The sequence below is a fragment of the Ictalurus punctatus genome, chromosome 7 (genome assembly GCF_001660625.3).
Source record: "Ictalurus punctatus breed USDA103 chromosome 7, Coco_2.0, whole genome shotgun sequence".
NCBI classification, from domain to species: Eukaryota; Metazoa; Chordata; class Actinopteri; order Siluriformes; family Ictaluridae; genus Ictalurus; species Ictalurus punctatus.
In genome coordinates, this window is record NC_030422.2 from 11,547,600 (window position 1) to 11,564,903 (window position 17,304).

The window sequence follows — 17,304 nt, forward strand, 5'->3', positions numbered from 1 at the left end:
TCTCTCTCTTTCCTTCTACCCGTCTGTCTGTCTGTCTCTCTCTCTCTCCTTCTGTCTGTCTGTCTCTCTCTCTTTCCTTCTATCTGTCTGTCTGTCTCTCTCTCTCCTTCTGTCTGTCTGTCTCTCTGTCTTTCCTTCTATCTGTCTGTCTGTCTCTCTCTCTCTCCTTCTATCTGTCTGTCTGTCTCTCTTTTTCTCTCTCTCTCTCTCTCCTTCTATCTGTCTGTTTCTCTCTCTCTCCTTCTATCTGTCTGTCTCGCTCCCTCTCTCCTTCTGTCTGTCTGTCTCTCTCGTTCTCCTTCTATCTGTCTGTCTATCTCTCTCTTTTTCTCTCTCTCCCTTTCTTCTTCTATCTGTCTGTTTCTCCCTCTCTCCCTCTCTTTCACTGTCTGACTCTCACTCTTCTCTCTCTCTCCCTTTTTGTCTTACTCTTATCTAAGCCCCGTCTGCCTGTTTGTGGGGTGTGTGTGTGTGTGTGTGTGTGTGTGTGTGTGTGTGCGTGTGTATGTGTGTGTGTGCGTGTGTGTGCGTGTGTGTGTAAGGGTGTGTGTGTGCGTGTGTGTGTGTGCGTGTGTGTGTGTATGTGTGTGTGTTTATGAAGCTCAGATTAACAGGATGTTCTTTCAGCCTCTCTGATGGTAAACGTGTCCCAGATGTGAACCCGTGTGGAACTGACGGAGTATTTACTGTGGCTTATGGAAAGTGTGTGGTGCATTACAGGAAAATAATCAGCGACGTGGAGTGATGAAGAGAAGTCACTGTTACCGGCCTGAAGCTGATTACTTTCCTAAACCAGCACGTCCCACACATCCTTTATTCCTCTTACACCACAGCAATTCATCAAAGATTACAGGTTTTTATTACTTGAAGAAAGACACACTTTCTATCCATTTATAGTTACATTCAGTATTGGGGAAAGGGGTGTAATAATTTATTAAAGAATGATGCACTGGTTTTTGATCTGTTTTTATATTTATTTTTAATGTTGTACAGTGCGCGTTTCCATCTTCACATTTCTACAGGAAGTATAAGGTTTGTATGGAAGTGATTTGGAGCGATAAACATTCCTCCATCACTCTGTTGTTCTCTCGCGCACGCTTAGCTGAAAGCTAGTGCTGCAGTTGTGGTTTGTAGCTATGGTTGTAGATGTGGTTGTAGTTGTATCTGTGTCTGTAGTTGTGGTTGTAGTTGTATCTGCAGTTGTGATGGTATCTGTAGTTGTGGTTGTAGTTGTACGTATACCGTTATCTGTAGTTGTATCTGTAATTGTGATGGTGGTTGTATATGTGGTTGTAGTTGTTGTATCTGTAGTTGTAGTTGTGTCTGTAATTGTGATGGTGGTTGTATATGTGGTTGTAGTTGTAGTTGTATCTGTAGTTGTGATAGTTGTAGGTATATCTGTGTCTGTAGTTGTAGTTGTGTCTGTAATTGTGATGTGGTTGTATATGTGGTTGTAGTTGTAGTTGTATCTGTAGTTGTGATGTGGTTGTATATGTGGTTGTAGTTGTGGTTGTGGTTGTATCTGTAGTTGTGATAGTTGTAGGTATATCTGTGTCTGTAGCTGTAGTTGTGTCTGTAATTGTGATGTGGTTGTATATGTGGTTGTAGTTGTAGTTGTATCTGTAGTTGTGATAGTTGTAGGTATATCTGTGTCTGTAGCTGTAGTTGTGTCTGTAATTGTGATGGTGGTTGTATATGTGGTTGTAGTTGTAGGTATATCTGTACCTGTAATTGTGTTGGTGGTTGTATATGTGATTGAAGTTGTGGTTGTATCTGTATCTGTGGTTGCAGTTGTGGTTGTGGTGATGTGCTGGTGTAATGGCGGCATGGTGCAGTAAGCTATCTCGAGTTTAGCTTTAGCGGGGGTTAGCGGGACGTTCTCTCGACCTAAGCATGTTCCAGATGTGTAACGAGTGAAAGTATAAGCAAGTATAATGTACATCTTCATAGTTATAATTTTATTTATTAAAGAACAACACACTGTACTTTCTATCCGTTTATAGTTACTTTTACACAGATGTGTGATGAGTGAGCGAAAGTATTTACAGCTGTTTATCTTTAGCGCCGATAGTGTGGCTGTACACTGGGCCGCGCCGCTCTCCTCACGCCTTTTTTAGGTTATGCGGTACACACACTCCCCCTCTCCCTCTCTCCTTCTCTATCTCTGTCCCTCTCTGTCTCTCCCTCTCTCCGTCTCTATGTGCAGTTGGACTCGCGTCTCACTCTTGGGAATAAGAATAGCCGCGTGTGTGTGTGGCCGCACGTGTGTGTTTAAACTTAAAGTGGATCAGAACGTAAACACTGGCTGCAGTTTACTGGGTCGACATGATCGAGAGTCTGAGAAATCAGGAACGAGCAGCAACCTGTTTTACAGACACGAACAGCGAACAGTGTACACGCCTCGGAATAAAACCCTGCGTGCCGTCCTGTGTGGACGTGCTGTAACGAAGCCAAGTTACTGCCCCACCCCGAGGTCGATTATTTTCCTATGACAACATTCTATATTTCTGTATTAACCCCACTGTGGTATATTAGGCTCCGCCCCTATGTTTTGTACATTTAAATATTTAAATGAGAATACTGATCACACCTTATAGTGAATACGCTATACATAAACACTTCATCTATCACTCTTTCTTTCTTTTCTCCATTCCGTTCTTCTCAGCTTCTGTGTAGTTCCTGCACAATCACCTAAATCCAATATATATATATATATATATATATATATATATATATATATATATATATACACATTTTAAACATTTTAAACATGAATCAGTTGACTTGATCATTCCCAGTGTTTTGAAATCATTTAATGTCACTTCAGTGGACTCGACGTCTGACATGCGAGATGTTTCAGTGCGTCATGTCAGCGTTCGGCCAGTAGAGGAGCTCGGACTCCAGAAATGTCTCAGTATCCTCCTGCTGATGCTGAAACTCAGTACCTCCAACGTGTGTCACTTCAAAACTGATACAGATCCATCCGTGTGTCGTGTTTCTCACACTAATCCTCTACCACACAGACGCCATGACTGTCGTCTCTTAACGACCCATTTCTTCATCGACCTGCTCATTCATGCACTTAGCCGTTAATTAGTTAATGAAGTAATTCATTCATTAATACACCTTTTTTTTTTACATGGACTATAGAAGATTTTTTATATTTAATTAAAATTAGCTTTATTTTCCAGATGACTTCAAAAGACAAACAAACCTGTCGAACTTTATGTTCATGGTAGATGTAGAAAACAGAGTGTTATACATTAGAAATAACATAAATAGTATAAACTTTATAACAGTATAAAAATGGTTTTAATGGAAAGCATTATTTAAAGATGATTACATGTAGTGGTGGTGCTTGAAATAGAATTAATCTACTTTTTAAAACCTTATAAAATAATATATTGATGTAAATGAAATGAAAACATACAAAAACATTGAAGTGTGTGTGGGTGTGTGTTCACACATATAAATATAAATAAATAAATATGTATATATGTATGTATATATGTGTATGTATATAGTATAAAAGTACACATTGGAGAAAACCACATTTATTTCTTATATAATTAATTATAGTGTAAAAACCTAAAACACACAGAATGGACAGATTATGTTGATTATGTTCCAGATGTGGAACTAATAAAATTATTTTCTAAAGAGATGTAAACACACGTTAAATGCAGCGTGGCTCATGTCCCTGTTCCTCAGAGGTGCTTTTTCTGAATTTATAATGATAGATAGATAGATTGATAAATAAATAAGGGATGCTAGCAGCAGGGGGCAGAATAATCCTCCTGGAGAAAGAAAGAAAGAAAGAAAGAAAAGAAAAGGAAAAAGCCCGGTGTGATTTCCCTCTCGTCATGTTGCAGATGTGAGTGTGCTGTATTACTGAGGCATTCGCGCTTTCTGAGTTTCTCAGCCAGAAAATGTTAATATTAAGGGCTTGAAAGTGCAATAGGGATCAATGCATCGCTCGGACAAATAAAAGTGTTAAAAGCTAATATTATAAATGTGATTATACACAACCTCGAGCACGAGGATGACCCGAGGTGACTTCTGCTCGTGATTTGATGCGGCACTAACGCGTCGTGTCATGGAGGTTGTGCTTTTAACGACTCAGAAATGATAGTACAAGCCAAGGAGCGAGGATGCGTGCACACACACACACCCGTCCCTGTGACTGCTATGTGACCGTTTACGTGCCAGCACATACATTAATCCCATAATGCACTGCACATTAAAATGAACATTTGCTGTTTCCCGTGTGTGTCACCTGTTTCAGCAGCAGAGGAAGCGCTGTAATTCCACCAGCAGCTACGTCAGCCATTTTCTCCTCACTGTCAGGTTCTCTCTGGAATCTCATCTGCTTAGGAAGCATTGGTGACACTGCGTCCATACAGATGCTGGCACCTGATCAAATCAAATCAAACATCTTATGGATGTTAAACAGTGTCTGAATCAGACATTTGATCCGTTGAAATGAACTGTTCAAAAGAATCGACTCAGTACACTGAATCGAATTGTTTAAGGTCATATGCAAAATAGGCCACACCTCCTTTACTGAAACTGACACTCATAGAAGTCACACCTCCTTTACTAAAACACTCATAGAAGCATGCCTCCCTTATTAAAACACTCATAGAAGTCACGCCTCCTTTACTGAAACTGACATTCATAGAAGCCACGCCTCCTTTAATGAAACACTCATAGAAGCCACGTCTCCTTTACTAAAACACTCATAGAAGGCATACCTCCTTTACTGAAACTGGCACTCACAGAAGCCATGCCTATTTACTGAAACACTCATAGAGGCCACGCCTCCTTTACTGAAACACTCATAGAAGCCACGCCTCCTTTATTGAAACAGACAGTCATGGAAGCCACACACTAGCATAGTGCTGTCTCATATGCTAAATGCTAGTTAAATGCTAGTGCATTAGCTAGCAGGCTGGTTATATCTTTATCTTTGTTGTATGGCTGTATTTAAATGGACGACTGTCACCTGTTAGCATGAACGTTAAAAACGTGGAAATACCGTTAGCTGGGTTGTTTTCTGTGACCGCGCTAACAGTTAAATGGCTAGCGGATACAGACCGTGTCACTGTGGTACACTGTTATCGTAATATGTGTAATTAGCTTTTTGATATCTACTTCAAAAAAGTTCAGCACCTTTATTTTGTAAACAAACACTAGCGTTCAGAATACAGCAGACAGTGTGTGTGTGTGTGTGTATTTGTGTGTGTGTGTGTGTGTGTGTGTGTGTGTGTGTGTGACTGCTGGTCTGGGCGTGTTTGTGTGTGGTTTGTAATGTCGATACTCGACGAAGTGTGAGTGGAAGCTAATGGGCTGGGAAGTGCTGTCAGTGGTGTGTGTGTGTGTGTGTGTGTGTGGGAGGAGAGGTTAATTGTATATTAATGTGGAAACCTGTATTAATGTACAGGGTGTAGTTTTTTCCTGTGGAGGAGTCTTGTGTGTGTGTGTGTGTGTGTGTGTGTGTGTGTGTGTGTGTGTGTGTGTTTTTGCTTTGTCTAATTAAATATGCATAAAGTAACATTATTTAATGGTGCATACATGAGGTTTATAAAGAAAAGTCACATGTATATCCTAATGACACACATTGTGTGTGTGTGTGTGTGTGTGTGTGTGTACAGTACGTGTATCAGCGGTCTAGCGTTTTAGGGATACATGAAGTGGGCGGAGCTTTCTTCAAATTCTCCTCTGTCCTGAAGATGTCGGAAATCTCGAAAAGCCACTGACACTGGAGACTCCTTCCGTAAACGCTAAACGAACGGCAGAAAACATCACCGTATTGTCAGCATCACGCGAGCCGCATACGTGGAGCGCCTGCGAATAGTAGCTGTTGCTATGGAAACGATAATGTATCACAACGAGCGTGTTTCTCAAACACACACACACACACGCACAAATTATGGGGATGCCTTAATATGAGTGTCTGGCAGGCAGGATGCTGAGTAGTTGTGTGTGTGTGTGTGTGTGTGTGTGTGTGTGTGTGTGTGTGTGTGGTTAGACTCATGGTCAGGTGCACTTAAAGAGGCTCCATAAAAACCCCATCATCAGCCCTTGACCTGAGCCCTTCACCTCACTCACTCACACACACACACACACACACACACACACACACACACACACACACGCGCACACTCAGTCGCTCGCACACTCATCCTCGGTGTGCAGCATGAAGAGACGCAAGCTGTCTAGAGTGGCCCGTCTGTGGCGCGTAAGTCTCTCTCAGAACTCAGATTTGTGTTTGGATTGTGCGAGAGTGTTAATAATGTGTTTGTGTGCGTAGAATCTGGATCCTGATTGGTCAGAAGGTGTTGATTAATTCTCTATAACCGAAGCCCTGACATTAGCGCAGGTTTAGGTTAACGTGCTCGTTCTGATGCGTTATCGTTTCTATAGCGACCGTTCGTTCGCAGGTGAGGTGTACAACGGTCGCTACGGTGAACTTTGTGTGTGCGTGTGTAAAGTTTTTAATATTTATATATTTATTTCCATTAACGAAGTACAGTAGATTTTCATGGAACAGTCCGAAGCGTTATGATTGGACGTTAGTCACAGTGGTATACGAATATTTGATGTATTTTTTTATTATTTTGTTAGCAGAACTCACTCGCACTAAACATCATGATCTTTAAGCACCTCCCCAAACGTAATATTTGACACCAAAATTAACATATAGTGTTTTTTTGTAGCACTCCACACATTTCACAGAAATGAACAACATTGAATTGTTTTGGTTTTTATTTTCACTGGAGTTTTATTTAACAGTGGTTTAAATTTATTGCACTAAAACACCCGAGGAACTGGAATGTGACGTCTGATTATGTTCTGAAGAGCTCCGCAATCCTCACTAGAAAATCTGAATAACTGCTGACTTTCTCTCCTTTCCGTGGAAAGAGGGCGGAGCCAATCTTTGGTAAAGCTTGACCAAGCTTCGCCTTCACCAAATCACAAAATGGAGGTTGCTCGTGAAGTGAGTGAGTCAGATCAACCTAGCGCAGGACGGCCAATCTAGTCAATGAATCCTAATTTATGGAGTGAAAGCTATCCTAGTCAGCAAAAGATAGCTTAGCTTAGCTCAGCTAAGGTTTAAAAAAAATTAACTAGCAAGGAAAAGCTAATGTAGCAAGCAAGTTGCGAATATTGTGAGAGAAGACTGGCTAAGACTAACTAAGAATCTGACCTAATAAATGCTGTGAAAGATAACCTAGCAACTGAAAGCTAACCTACTGAGTGAAAGCTTAGCTAGAAACTGAACACAAACTTCCGTCCATCCATCCATCTTCTATACCGCTTATCCTTCCATCAGGGTCACGGGGAACCTGGAGCCTATCCCAGGGAGCATCGGGCACAAGGCGGGGTACACCCTGGACAGGGTGCCAATCCATCGCAGGGCACAATCACACACCCACTCACACACCCATTCATACACTATGGACACTTTAGACACGCCAATCAGCCTACCATGCATGTCTTTGGACTGGGGGAGGAACCTGGAGGAAACCCCCTGCAGCATGGGGAGAACATGCAAACTTCGCACACACAGGACTACGGTGGGAATCGAACCCCCGGTCCTGGAGGTGTGAGGCAAACGTAAGCAAAAGCTAGCCTTTCAAAACGTATAGAGTGAAAGCTAAAAGTAGAAGCTAATCTAGTGAGTGAATGCTAACGGAATCCTGATCAGTACTGAAAAAGCTGATGCTAATGTGCTGGTAGATCAGACATTAAATAGACCATCTTTCTTCTCTCACTTTTTCTCCCCATCCCTTTCGTTCCCCCGCTTTCCCTAACAGCAGCACTCACGCTAGAAAGATGTTTTCGCATCGTTTCTGTTCCACTCGGGTTTAATCGTGGAAAATGCGCGCGCGTGTTTGCGTCTCGCCGCTCTTTGTCACGTCCATTAGCTCTCGCGGATCCTCGCTAATGGTCTCCATTACCACACTTCCTGCTGTTTTCTGTGAGGGGAAACGTCTCCACTTAATGCGCAGAGTATTTAAAGCGAAAAGCCCGGCGTTGCACGCTCAGCTGTTTACGTTGGTAAATGTGTGCGGGTCAATACGCTACGATAATGACGCATCAGCGCGTCGATACGGAGCGGCCTGACTGCTCAAACGTCTTAAGGTTCACCGTTAGCATACTTAGCATACGTACAATAGCATGCATTACTTTGGTTTAAAAAGCAAGAAACTTTTATTTCACCTTGTTTACCATCAGGGTCAAAACAACCTGAACAGCAACTCTGTATTAAATAAACTTGCTTTTTAAAAATTATTGTAGAAAGTGAAATACTGAAGAAAAACTTTTAACATTAGAAAAAAGTTTACGTAAAATATTGTTTAAAATGGGTCTTATTTTAAAAACCCCAAACATTATGGGATTTCCATCTTCAAGAACCATTAGCTTCTATAATGCTAGTTCATGGGTTATGCTAGTTTTTTTTTTAAACTATAATGCTAGTTTGTTTGTCAGTCTGCTTACTAGTATTTTAGCATCCTGTAATAATAATTTGTGTTTTAGCCTGTTTACTAAAACGCTAGTTCATGTTTTAGCCTGTTTACTATAACGCTCGTTTGTGTTTTAGCCTGTTTACTATAACGCTCGTTTGTGTTTTAGCCTGTTTACTATAACGCTCGTTTGTGTTTTAGCCTGTTTACTAAAACGCTAGTTCATGTTTTAGCCTGTTTACTATAACGCTCGTTTGTGTTTTAGCCCGTTTACTATAGCGCTAGGATTTAGCGAATGACTTTGTTATAGTATTACATACAAGTGAGTGTGAATATGTGATGCAGAACTCACAGTGCTGATTTGAACCTGATTGTGGAGTGTGTGTGGTGTTTTATCCGGGATGTGAGACGAGTGCATGCTCATCACTGAATGCTAAAAAACATCTTTTGTTGCTTGTGATGCGTCTTCGAAACGCTGTTAAAGATCAGACCGCTGAGCGCTCGAGTGCTTGTCTAGGGAAATGTTTATCTGATTGTGCGTGATCTCTTGGACTTTTCTTCTCAGTGCAGTGTTTTAAAGACGCACTGAGTGTGTCCTTATGCTTGTGGTGTGATTGGGTGTGATTGGGTTGGATGCTAATGCTAATTCATGCAGTAATAGTGCGGCTTGATTGACCTTATGCTCTCGTTAGTGTCTGAAACTGTGGGTGCGACTAATTTCTTTATTTGGCAGCCTAGCTTCTTAGGTCCTCCCTCTGAGGATGCAAGAAAAGGAAATGAGAATGGGAGAAATCAAGAACAAACATATTTACTGTCTAGAGAGTGTAAACTAATTCAGAGAGTGTAAACTAATTCAGAGAGTGTAAACTAATTCAGAGAGTGTAAACTAATTCAGAGTGTGTAAACTAATCTAGCGAGTGTGAACTAATCTAGTGAGTGTAAACTAATCTAGCGAGTGTAAACTAATCTAGTGAGTGTAAACTAATATAGCAAGTGTAAACTAATTCAGAGTGTAAACTAATCTTGCGAGTGTAAACTATTCTAGTTAGTGTAAACTAATTCCGAGGGTGTAAACTAATCTAGTGAGTGTAAACTAATCTAGTGAGTGTAAACTAATCTAGCAAGTGTAAACTAATTCAGAGTGTGTAAACTAATCTAGCGATTGTAAACTATTCTAGTGAGTGTAAACTAATTCCGAGTGTGTAAACTAGTCTTGCGAGTAAAAACTAATCTTGCGAGTGTAAACTAATCTAGTGAGTGTAAACTAATCTAGCGAGTGTAAACTAATCTAGCGAGTGTAAACTAATCTAGTGAGTGTAAACTAATTCCAAGTGTGTAAACTAATCTAGTGAGTGTAAACTAATCTAGTGAGTGTAAACTAATTCAGAGTGTGTAAACTAATCTAGCAAGTGTAAACTATTATAGTGAGTGTAAACTAATTCCGAGGGTCCAAACTAATCTAGTGAGTGTAAACTAATCTAGTGAGTGTAAACTAATCTTGCGAGTATGAACTAATTCCGAGGGCCAAACTAATCTAGTGAGTGTAAACTAATCTAGTGAGTGTAAACTAATCTAGTGAGTGTAAACTAATTCCGAGGGTGTAAACTAATCTAGTGAGTGTAAACTAATCTAGTGAGTGTAAACTAATCTTGCGAGTGTAAACTAATCTTGCGAGTGTAAACTAATTCCGAGGGTCCAAACTAATCTAGTGAGTGTAAACTAATCTAGCGAGTGTAAACTAATCTTGCGAGTGTAAACTATTCTAGTGAATGTAAACTAATTCCGAGGGTCTAAACTAATCTAGTGAGTGTAAACTAATCTAGGGAGTGTAAACTAATTCAGAGTGTGTAAACTAATCTAGCGAGTGTAAACTATTCTAGTGAGTGTAAACTAATTCCGAGGGTGTAAACTAATCTTGTGAGTATAAACTAATCTTGCGAGTGTAAACTAATCTAGTGAGTGTAAACTAATTCCGAGGGTGTAAACTAATCTAGTGAGTGTAAACTAATTCAGAGTGTGTAAACTAATCTAGCGAGTGTAAACTAATCTAGCGAGTGTAAACTAATCTAGCGACTGTAAACTAATTCCGAGGGTGTAAACTAATCTTGCGAGTGTAAACTAATCTAGTGAGTGTAAACTAATATAGCGAGTGTAAACTAATTCAGAGTGTGTAAACTAATCTAGTGAGTGTAAACTAATCTAGCGAGTGTACACTAATCTAGCGAGTGTAAACTATTCTATTGAGTGTAAACTATTCTATTGAGTGTAAACTAATCTAGCGAGTGTAAACTAATTCAGAGTGTGTAAACTAATCTAGCGAGTGTAAACTATTCTAGTGAGTGTAAACTAATTCCGAGGGTGTAAACTAATCTAGTGAGTGTAAACTAATCTTGCGAGTGTAAACTAATCTAGTGAGTGTAAACTAATCTAGCGAGTGTAAACTAATCTAGTGAGTGTAAACTAATTCCGAGGGTGTAAACTAATCTAGTGAGTGTAAACTAATCTAGTGAGTGTAAACTAATTCAGAGTGTGTAAACTAATCTAGCGAGTGTAAACTATTCTAGTGAGTGTAAACTAATTCCGAGGGTCTAAACTAATCTAGTGAGTGTAAACTAATCTAGTGAGTGTAAACTAATTCCGAGGGTCTAAACTATTCTAGTGAGTGTAAACTAATTCTGAGGGTGTAAACTAATCTAGTGAGTGTAAACTAATCTAGTGAGTGTAAACTAATCTAGCGAGTGTAAATTAATTCAGAGTGTGTAAACTAATCTAGCGAGTGTAAACTAATCTAGTGAGTGTAAACTAATGTAGTGAGTGTAAACTAATCTAGCGAGTGTAAACTAATTCAGAGTGTGTAAACTAATCTAGCGAGTGTAAACTAATCTAGTGAGTGTAAACTAATATAGCGAGTGTAAACTAATCTAGCGAGTGTAAACTAATCTAGCGACTGTAAACTAATTCCGAGGGTGTAAACTAATCTAGTGAGTGTAAACTAATCTAGTGAGTGTAAACTAATATAGCGAGTGTAAACTAATTCAGAGTGTGTAAAATAATCTAGTGAGTGTAAACTATTCTAGTGAGTGTAAACTAATTCTGAGGGTGTAAACTAATCTAGTGAGTGTAAACTAATCTAGCGAGTGTAAACTAATCTAGTGAGTGTAAACTAATCTAGCGAGTGTAAACTAATCTAGTGAGTGTAAACTAATTCCGAGGGTCTAAACTAATCTAGCGAGTGTAAACTAATTCAGAGTGTGTAAACTAATCTAGCGAGTGTAAACTAATCTAGTGAGTGTAAACTAATTCAGAGTGTGTAAACTAATCTAGCGAGTGTAAACTATTCCAGTGAGTGTGAACTAATTCAGAGAGTGCAAACTAATCTAGCGAGTTTAAAATTAATTTAGAGAGTAAAATATTCCAGAGAGATTTGTTAATCTCCAACTAATCCCTGCCTTTGTTTTGGTTTTTTAACACCCCATTGTCTGTTATTCCTCTTTGTTGTTATTTTTGGCAAAGCATAACCATAGTTAATAACTTTTATTTCCAAAGTCTCTTTTAATCTTCATCACAGAAGAACAATAATAAAGTACAGAAGCCTCATAAATCATTGCATGATAGCGTTGTTTGCTTCAGCTAACGATCCTTTAACGAGTGCTGAATCATCCGAAAGCCTGAATGTTTTAAAAAACGATTTACAAATCTCTTCACGGCTCAGAGCGTATTGTTTACTCAGCTGAGAAGCCTTGACCAGCTTCCACTTTATATGAAATTACTAAACAAATTTGCAGTAGATGGCATTCCTCGTGGGTTTAATTCGAGGACCGTCGAATTGTTTCATGTAGAAAATGAATAGATGTACATCTCGTATTCATGTCAGGTTTAGAGATAACCAAGCTGAGACAGGCTGGAACAAACCCAACATTTCTGCCAGTTACCAAGCAAATATTTAATATGTAGCATCCAGGGATAAATTTAGCTCCTTCTTGTACACATATTTTATAAATAAAATACGTTTGAAGTGAAATACAAGAAACTGGAGAAAATGAGCCTGAGTTTGACTTCGTAATCCATACACGAAGATATAAATGTGCAGTGTTGTTGAGAAGCCTTTCTAGGAGATATAAGATATATATATATATATATATATATATATATATATATATATATATATATATATATATATATATATATATATATATATATGAGAAAATATTAAATAAATGGACAGAACGAATTTTGACCTTTTATCTGAAAAGTGTTTTTAAAATTTTATTCTTTTTGAAAAGGAATGGTTGGGGAAGTGAAGACCTGTTCCTTTTTACAGATCGAAGTTTATATACAAAATGTAGGGTGCTAAAACTTACAAGAATGCATATCATGTATCGTAGAAACGTTTTAAAGTATGATTTTTTTTGTCATCAACTCTAGTAAGAAAATTAGCAAGTAAGTAGTAGATAATCGTTCACTTGTTATGGGCAGGGAATGTTGTGTTTTTTTTTTCTTTTTATATCGTGTTCTGGGCGTCTTTGGGATTGTCTTCTATGTAGCATCTTTATTTTTCCTGAGGCGCAGTGTCTCCTGACTTTCAGCTGGGACTGAATGTTCTGGTCACCAAATCATTGACTAATTTTCTCATTCCTTCTTGTGATGTGAACGACTCTTACTCACGACCGCACCTGAGACTAGGTAATGAAAATACCCTTGAATGACACCGGGCTGTAAGATTGGCTTCGTTTCTGTTCAGACTGTTGTAGCACACAGACGTCCCCCTGAGGCCTGGAGCTAGAAAACATCAAACGAGCATGCACAGAACACACGGAACCCAATCGCAGAACCCATTATGGCCTCCAGTACAGGGTTAAAAACTCGCCACCTTCAACTGATCTTTAACATGGACACTGAGCTAAAGAGCCATATGATAAAGATAAATATATATATATATATTTTATATATATGTCAAATTCCAAATTGGTTTTATTTATACAATATAATATTTAGAAAGAAATACACTTGTCTAGTGTTTAGACGTCAGAATTTTTGTTTGCTGTTTACCTCTTACTAGGGCTGGGTGATACAACATTATAATATAAATATTCTGCCACAGTAGACTTTTCAGAGATATCTCTGGATCATTCTGTGTTTAACATTACCATTTTTTCTAACAGTTTCATTGGAAGCAGCTGATTTGGGTTTGGCCCTGAATTTTTAAGCAAAATTGTAAAAAAAAAAAAAAAAAAGTTAAATATTTTTAATAGTTGCAGCCCACCCCCACCCGCCCCCCAAGCTTTTTCATTGTTGGTACTTTATTTATTTACAGAAATCTAAATATCATGTATAAGGGGAAAAAAAAACATCTTCGAAAATGTCCTCTTACTTTCGTCAGATTAGCCACTGTACATTTTACGCTCATTTTAGTTTTATTTGTTAAAAATAAACGGTCCTACAATTGAGCCCTGAGGAACACCAGGTATAACGATATATATTTTTCAATTTCCCGACAAAACCAGAAGCCGGTCAAGGCTTCGTCTCCAAGTAAACGATGCGTCAGGTGCGGAGATTAAAATAGGGCCGTGTCTCAGTTACACTCGATTTGGAGTACACTTGAGTGCATTTTTCTTGTGATGTATCATCTTGAATGAGGAGCGGTATTAAGTCCAGTGCCACTGTCTGACAGCTTAATATAACCACAATATGCCACGTTGAAATGTACATTTTGTCTGTAAAGACACTCAAACACACTATGGAATGTCATCTAAGGGCAATATTAAACATAAATATGACATTATTCTGTAATTATTCATTACTCAGAGATACTGCTTACATATAGATACTGCTTACATACAGCAACCTTGTGAAATCCGCACAGGCGATTTACATAATCTGAAAACATGACCAGAAAATCGACACTGTGTGTGTGTGAAACCCGACTCTGAATGCGAGTAACTTTCCCAGCGTAAATATTATCGTAACTTTTGCACTCAAATCTTTAGGGTTCCTTAATCTTTTCAGAGACTCTAGGGCGTAATGGTTGACCACCTGAGTGTTGTTGAGAACTATTTCTTAGCCACATCAGATCGAGCATCTCTTGAATCATAAATGGTGCAGGTGATGGCTTCGATGAGCACAAGAACAATGATGTCACGGAGCTCTGAAAGCTACGTGTGAACTTGGAATGGGGACTTCATCAGAGAATCTGGCTGTGTTTCAACAGCTTTTATCATGCCCTTGTCAACTTCCCCTTGCCATTAGCCTCAATTTAAGGTCTGCTCTTTTGCTTTGCTTGAAGTTTACCAGTCGACCGTTAAATGAGGGATGGAGTCATTATCACTATAGAAGCAGACATTACCCAGAAGGCATTGCAACTGGATGTGATTTCCATTTCAAAACAACAAGAAAACGGCACATGAAGTTCTTCATGAGTGCAAACAGCAGCGTTTAAACATTTTCATATTTCAGAAATATTGCATCAGGGTTGTGGTTTATGTAGCACCGACAGCTGATGTTTTTTTTTATTCATTTTTAATTTTATTCTGTTAGATGGCTGATAAGCTGACTCTAAACATGTCTGTAAGCAAATCCAGAGTGTGAGACTAGAGAACATGTTTAAAAACGTTACATTACAAGACTTTATTAGTAAGGTGTTGATTCGTTTCCTATAATGTTCCTATAATAAAAAAAAACGTGTGCGATCGTTTGATGTGGTGAAGTTTTCAGTTATTTATGTAACATGTATGGAAGGAGTCTCCAGTGTGTGCACTTTGCAACAGTCGGAGGTTAAGCTGTAATTTTTCCGACATCTTCAGGACACAGAAGTTCCTTGCTTTTTTTTTTCTTTCTTGATATTAAACAACTCTGGTCATCTCACAATCAATAGCTATTCTGTCTGCCTCGGAATTCATTTAGCCCGCAGGACGAATAATTGCGTCTTAAATCACTACTTCAGAGTCTTCTTACCCGGTTTGCACATCGATTTAAAGAGGTCTAATGAGTAATCGCATTATTGATTCTCCAGGGCGTTCTTACCAGGGTTTCTCCATTCTGAGAGTTTAATAGAGTTTAAGAAGTAAACACCTCCATTAACTCTGCATTGTGCAAAAGGATCAGGTCAAACCCGGCCAATCTTCCCTTCTGCCGTGGCAACGAAGCCCATGATCTTTTCAATCACGGCCTTCAGGGAGGTAGTTTGGACTCGATTGAGTTTAGCAGAAGATTGGATAAAAAAAAAGTCCTTGGAAATTGCAGTGGAAGAAGGATAGTGTGGCGAATCCCAAATCCAAGGTCACACTGAGATATCAAGTATATAACATAAATATCTGTTCTGTGTCGGTTCAGATAGGGTTGTTGCTGCACGTCTCGGATTTTTATTCATTAAGTCTATAATGTATTTTGGCTTAATTCTAACATCATGTTTTTTCACTTGCCTGAAAAATTTTCTAATTAAAAAAGCAAAAACAAAAACGTCTTATCTCTTAAACCATGTTTAGGATTGAATATCTCCAGAAATATTATTATAGGCTGAGTGAAATTTGGTAGACTTAAAAACAAACTTGTTTTCTTGTTTAAAAAAAAATAAATAAAAATCTGTCTAAATGCTCAGAAGTCACCACAGAAGAATAGATTTTTTTCTTACAGTATTTTCGTATGAGGTCCTCAAAATGGGAAAGAGTGGAAAAATGGGCAAACTTTCTGAACATGAGTGATATTAGTGGTTTATAAACCCCACGTTAACAGATAAATATGCTAAGATTTTTAAAACATTATATTTAATTGACTTTGTGTCAAAATCCGAGGTCTGAACAACCACTAGAATTCGAGATATTGAGAAAAATACAAGACAGGTTTAAAAGTTTGAGCTATTTCGACATTCTCAGATGGTGATGTTGACTTGGTAGTAAGTAGACCCATGAACAATTGTGCGTGGGATGTTTAACGTATTGTCACGTTTTGTTCCAAGCTGCAGTTTTCTTCCATGTTGTCTTCATGTTTAAACTGATCTACATACGAGAATTATTTTTGCCTATTCGACTATACGTAGAGAAGGTAACCTGTTTGGCCCAACCCAGTAAAAAAAAAGAAACCTGGAACACTCCGTCTGTCCAATTCGAATAATTTTCTCTTCCTGCTCATTGCTGTTGCGTTTAAAACCGTTGGTGTGTATGGATGCTCAGTAACAGCTCGTCTTATTCCCGGAGAACTTAAACTTTCCTATTTATTTTTTTTCCCCCATACAGCGACTGGAATGAGGTGCACCAAACAATAACTGAACATGATACAAAAACGAAGGCATGAAAAGACTCTTCTTATGTGGTTCTGGAGAACGACAGCTCTTAACAACCTGGAGGACGAATGCGAAAAACACTTCAGCTGAGCTGGCACTTGAGCTGGAGGCTAAATGAAAGGAAGATATTTTCTTGCTGGCTTGCACTTCAGCATAATGAGCATATGTTTTGTTTGGCTTCTGCGATGAACCATCTGCTAATATATCGATATTCACTCTAGTAAACACGATGTGGCTCCGGCCAACGGTTTTGAGACGTCCTTCCTTGGAACTGTACGATGTATCGATGCTGCAGATTTACATTATATCTTGTTTAAAAAAACAAAAACAAAGTAAAAAAAAAAAAAAAAAACCAAGGCGGTTTACTGGAAATGAAATTTCGTACCAAATGTAGTCACAAAACAGTAGTTCGGTGCTTTAGGTTTGCAGCGGAATGTAAACATATAATTGAGTATCATCACCATATATTACCTAAAGTACAACGGATGTAAAGTGAGGAAGAAACCTATCTGAATCTGTATTCCAGTTTAAACCTGAAATGGGCATGGCCAAAACCAG

The 17,304-nt window shown here is 38.7% G+C and overlaps 1 protein-coding gene across 3 annotated transcripts in view; it reads left to right on the forward strand.

The window, feature by feature from the left end:
• dpp6b (dipeptidyl-peptidase 6b) overlaps nucleotides 1-17,304 on the forward strand; it is a 94,733-nt gene that overhangs the window by 33,221 nt on the left and 44,208 nt on the right. Inside the window, exon 1 of one of the 3 annotated variants that reach the window (XM_053681150.1) lies at nucleotides 6,153-6,241. The exons of the other annotated variants lie outside the window; for them this stretch is intronic. Within the exon in view, the coding sequence (XP_053537125.1) occupies nucleotides 6,200-6,241 (42 nt within the window). The 5' untranslated portion in view covers nucleotides 6,153-6,199. Of the gene's footprint in view, nucleotides 1-6,152; nucleotides 6,242-17,304 lie in introns of those variants that run through there. 3 annotated transcript variants of the gene reach the window in all.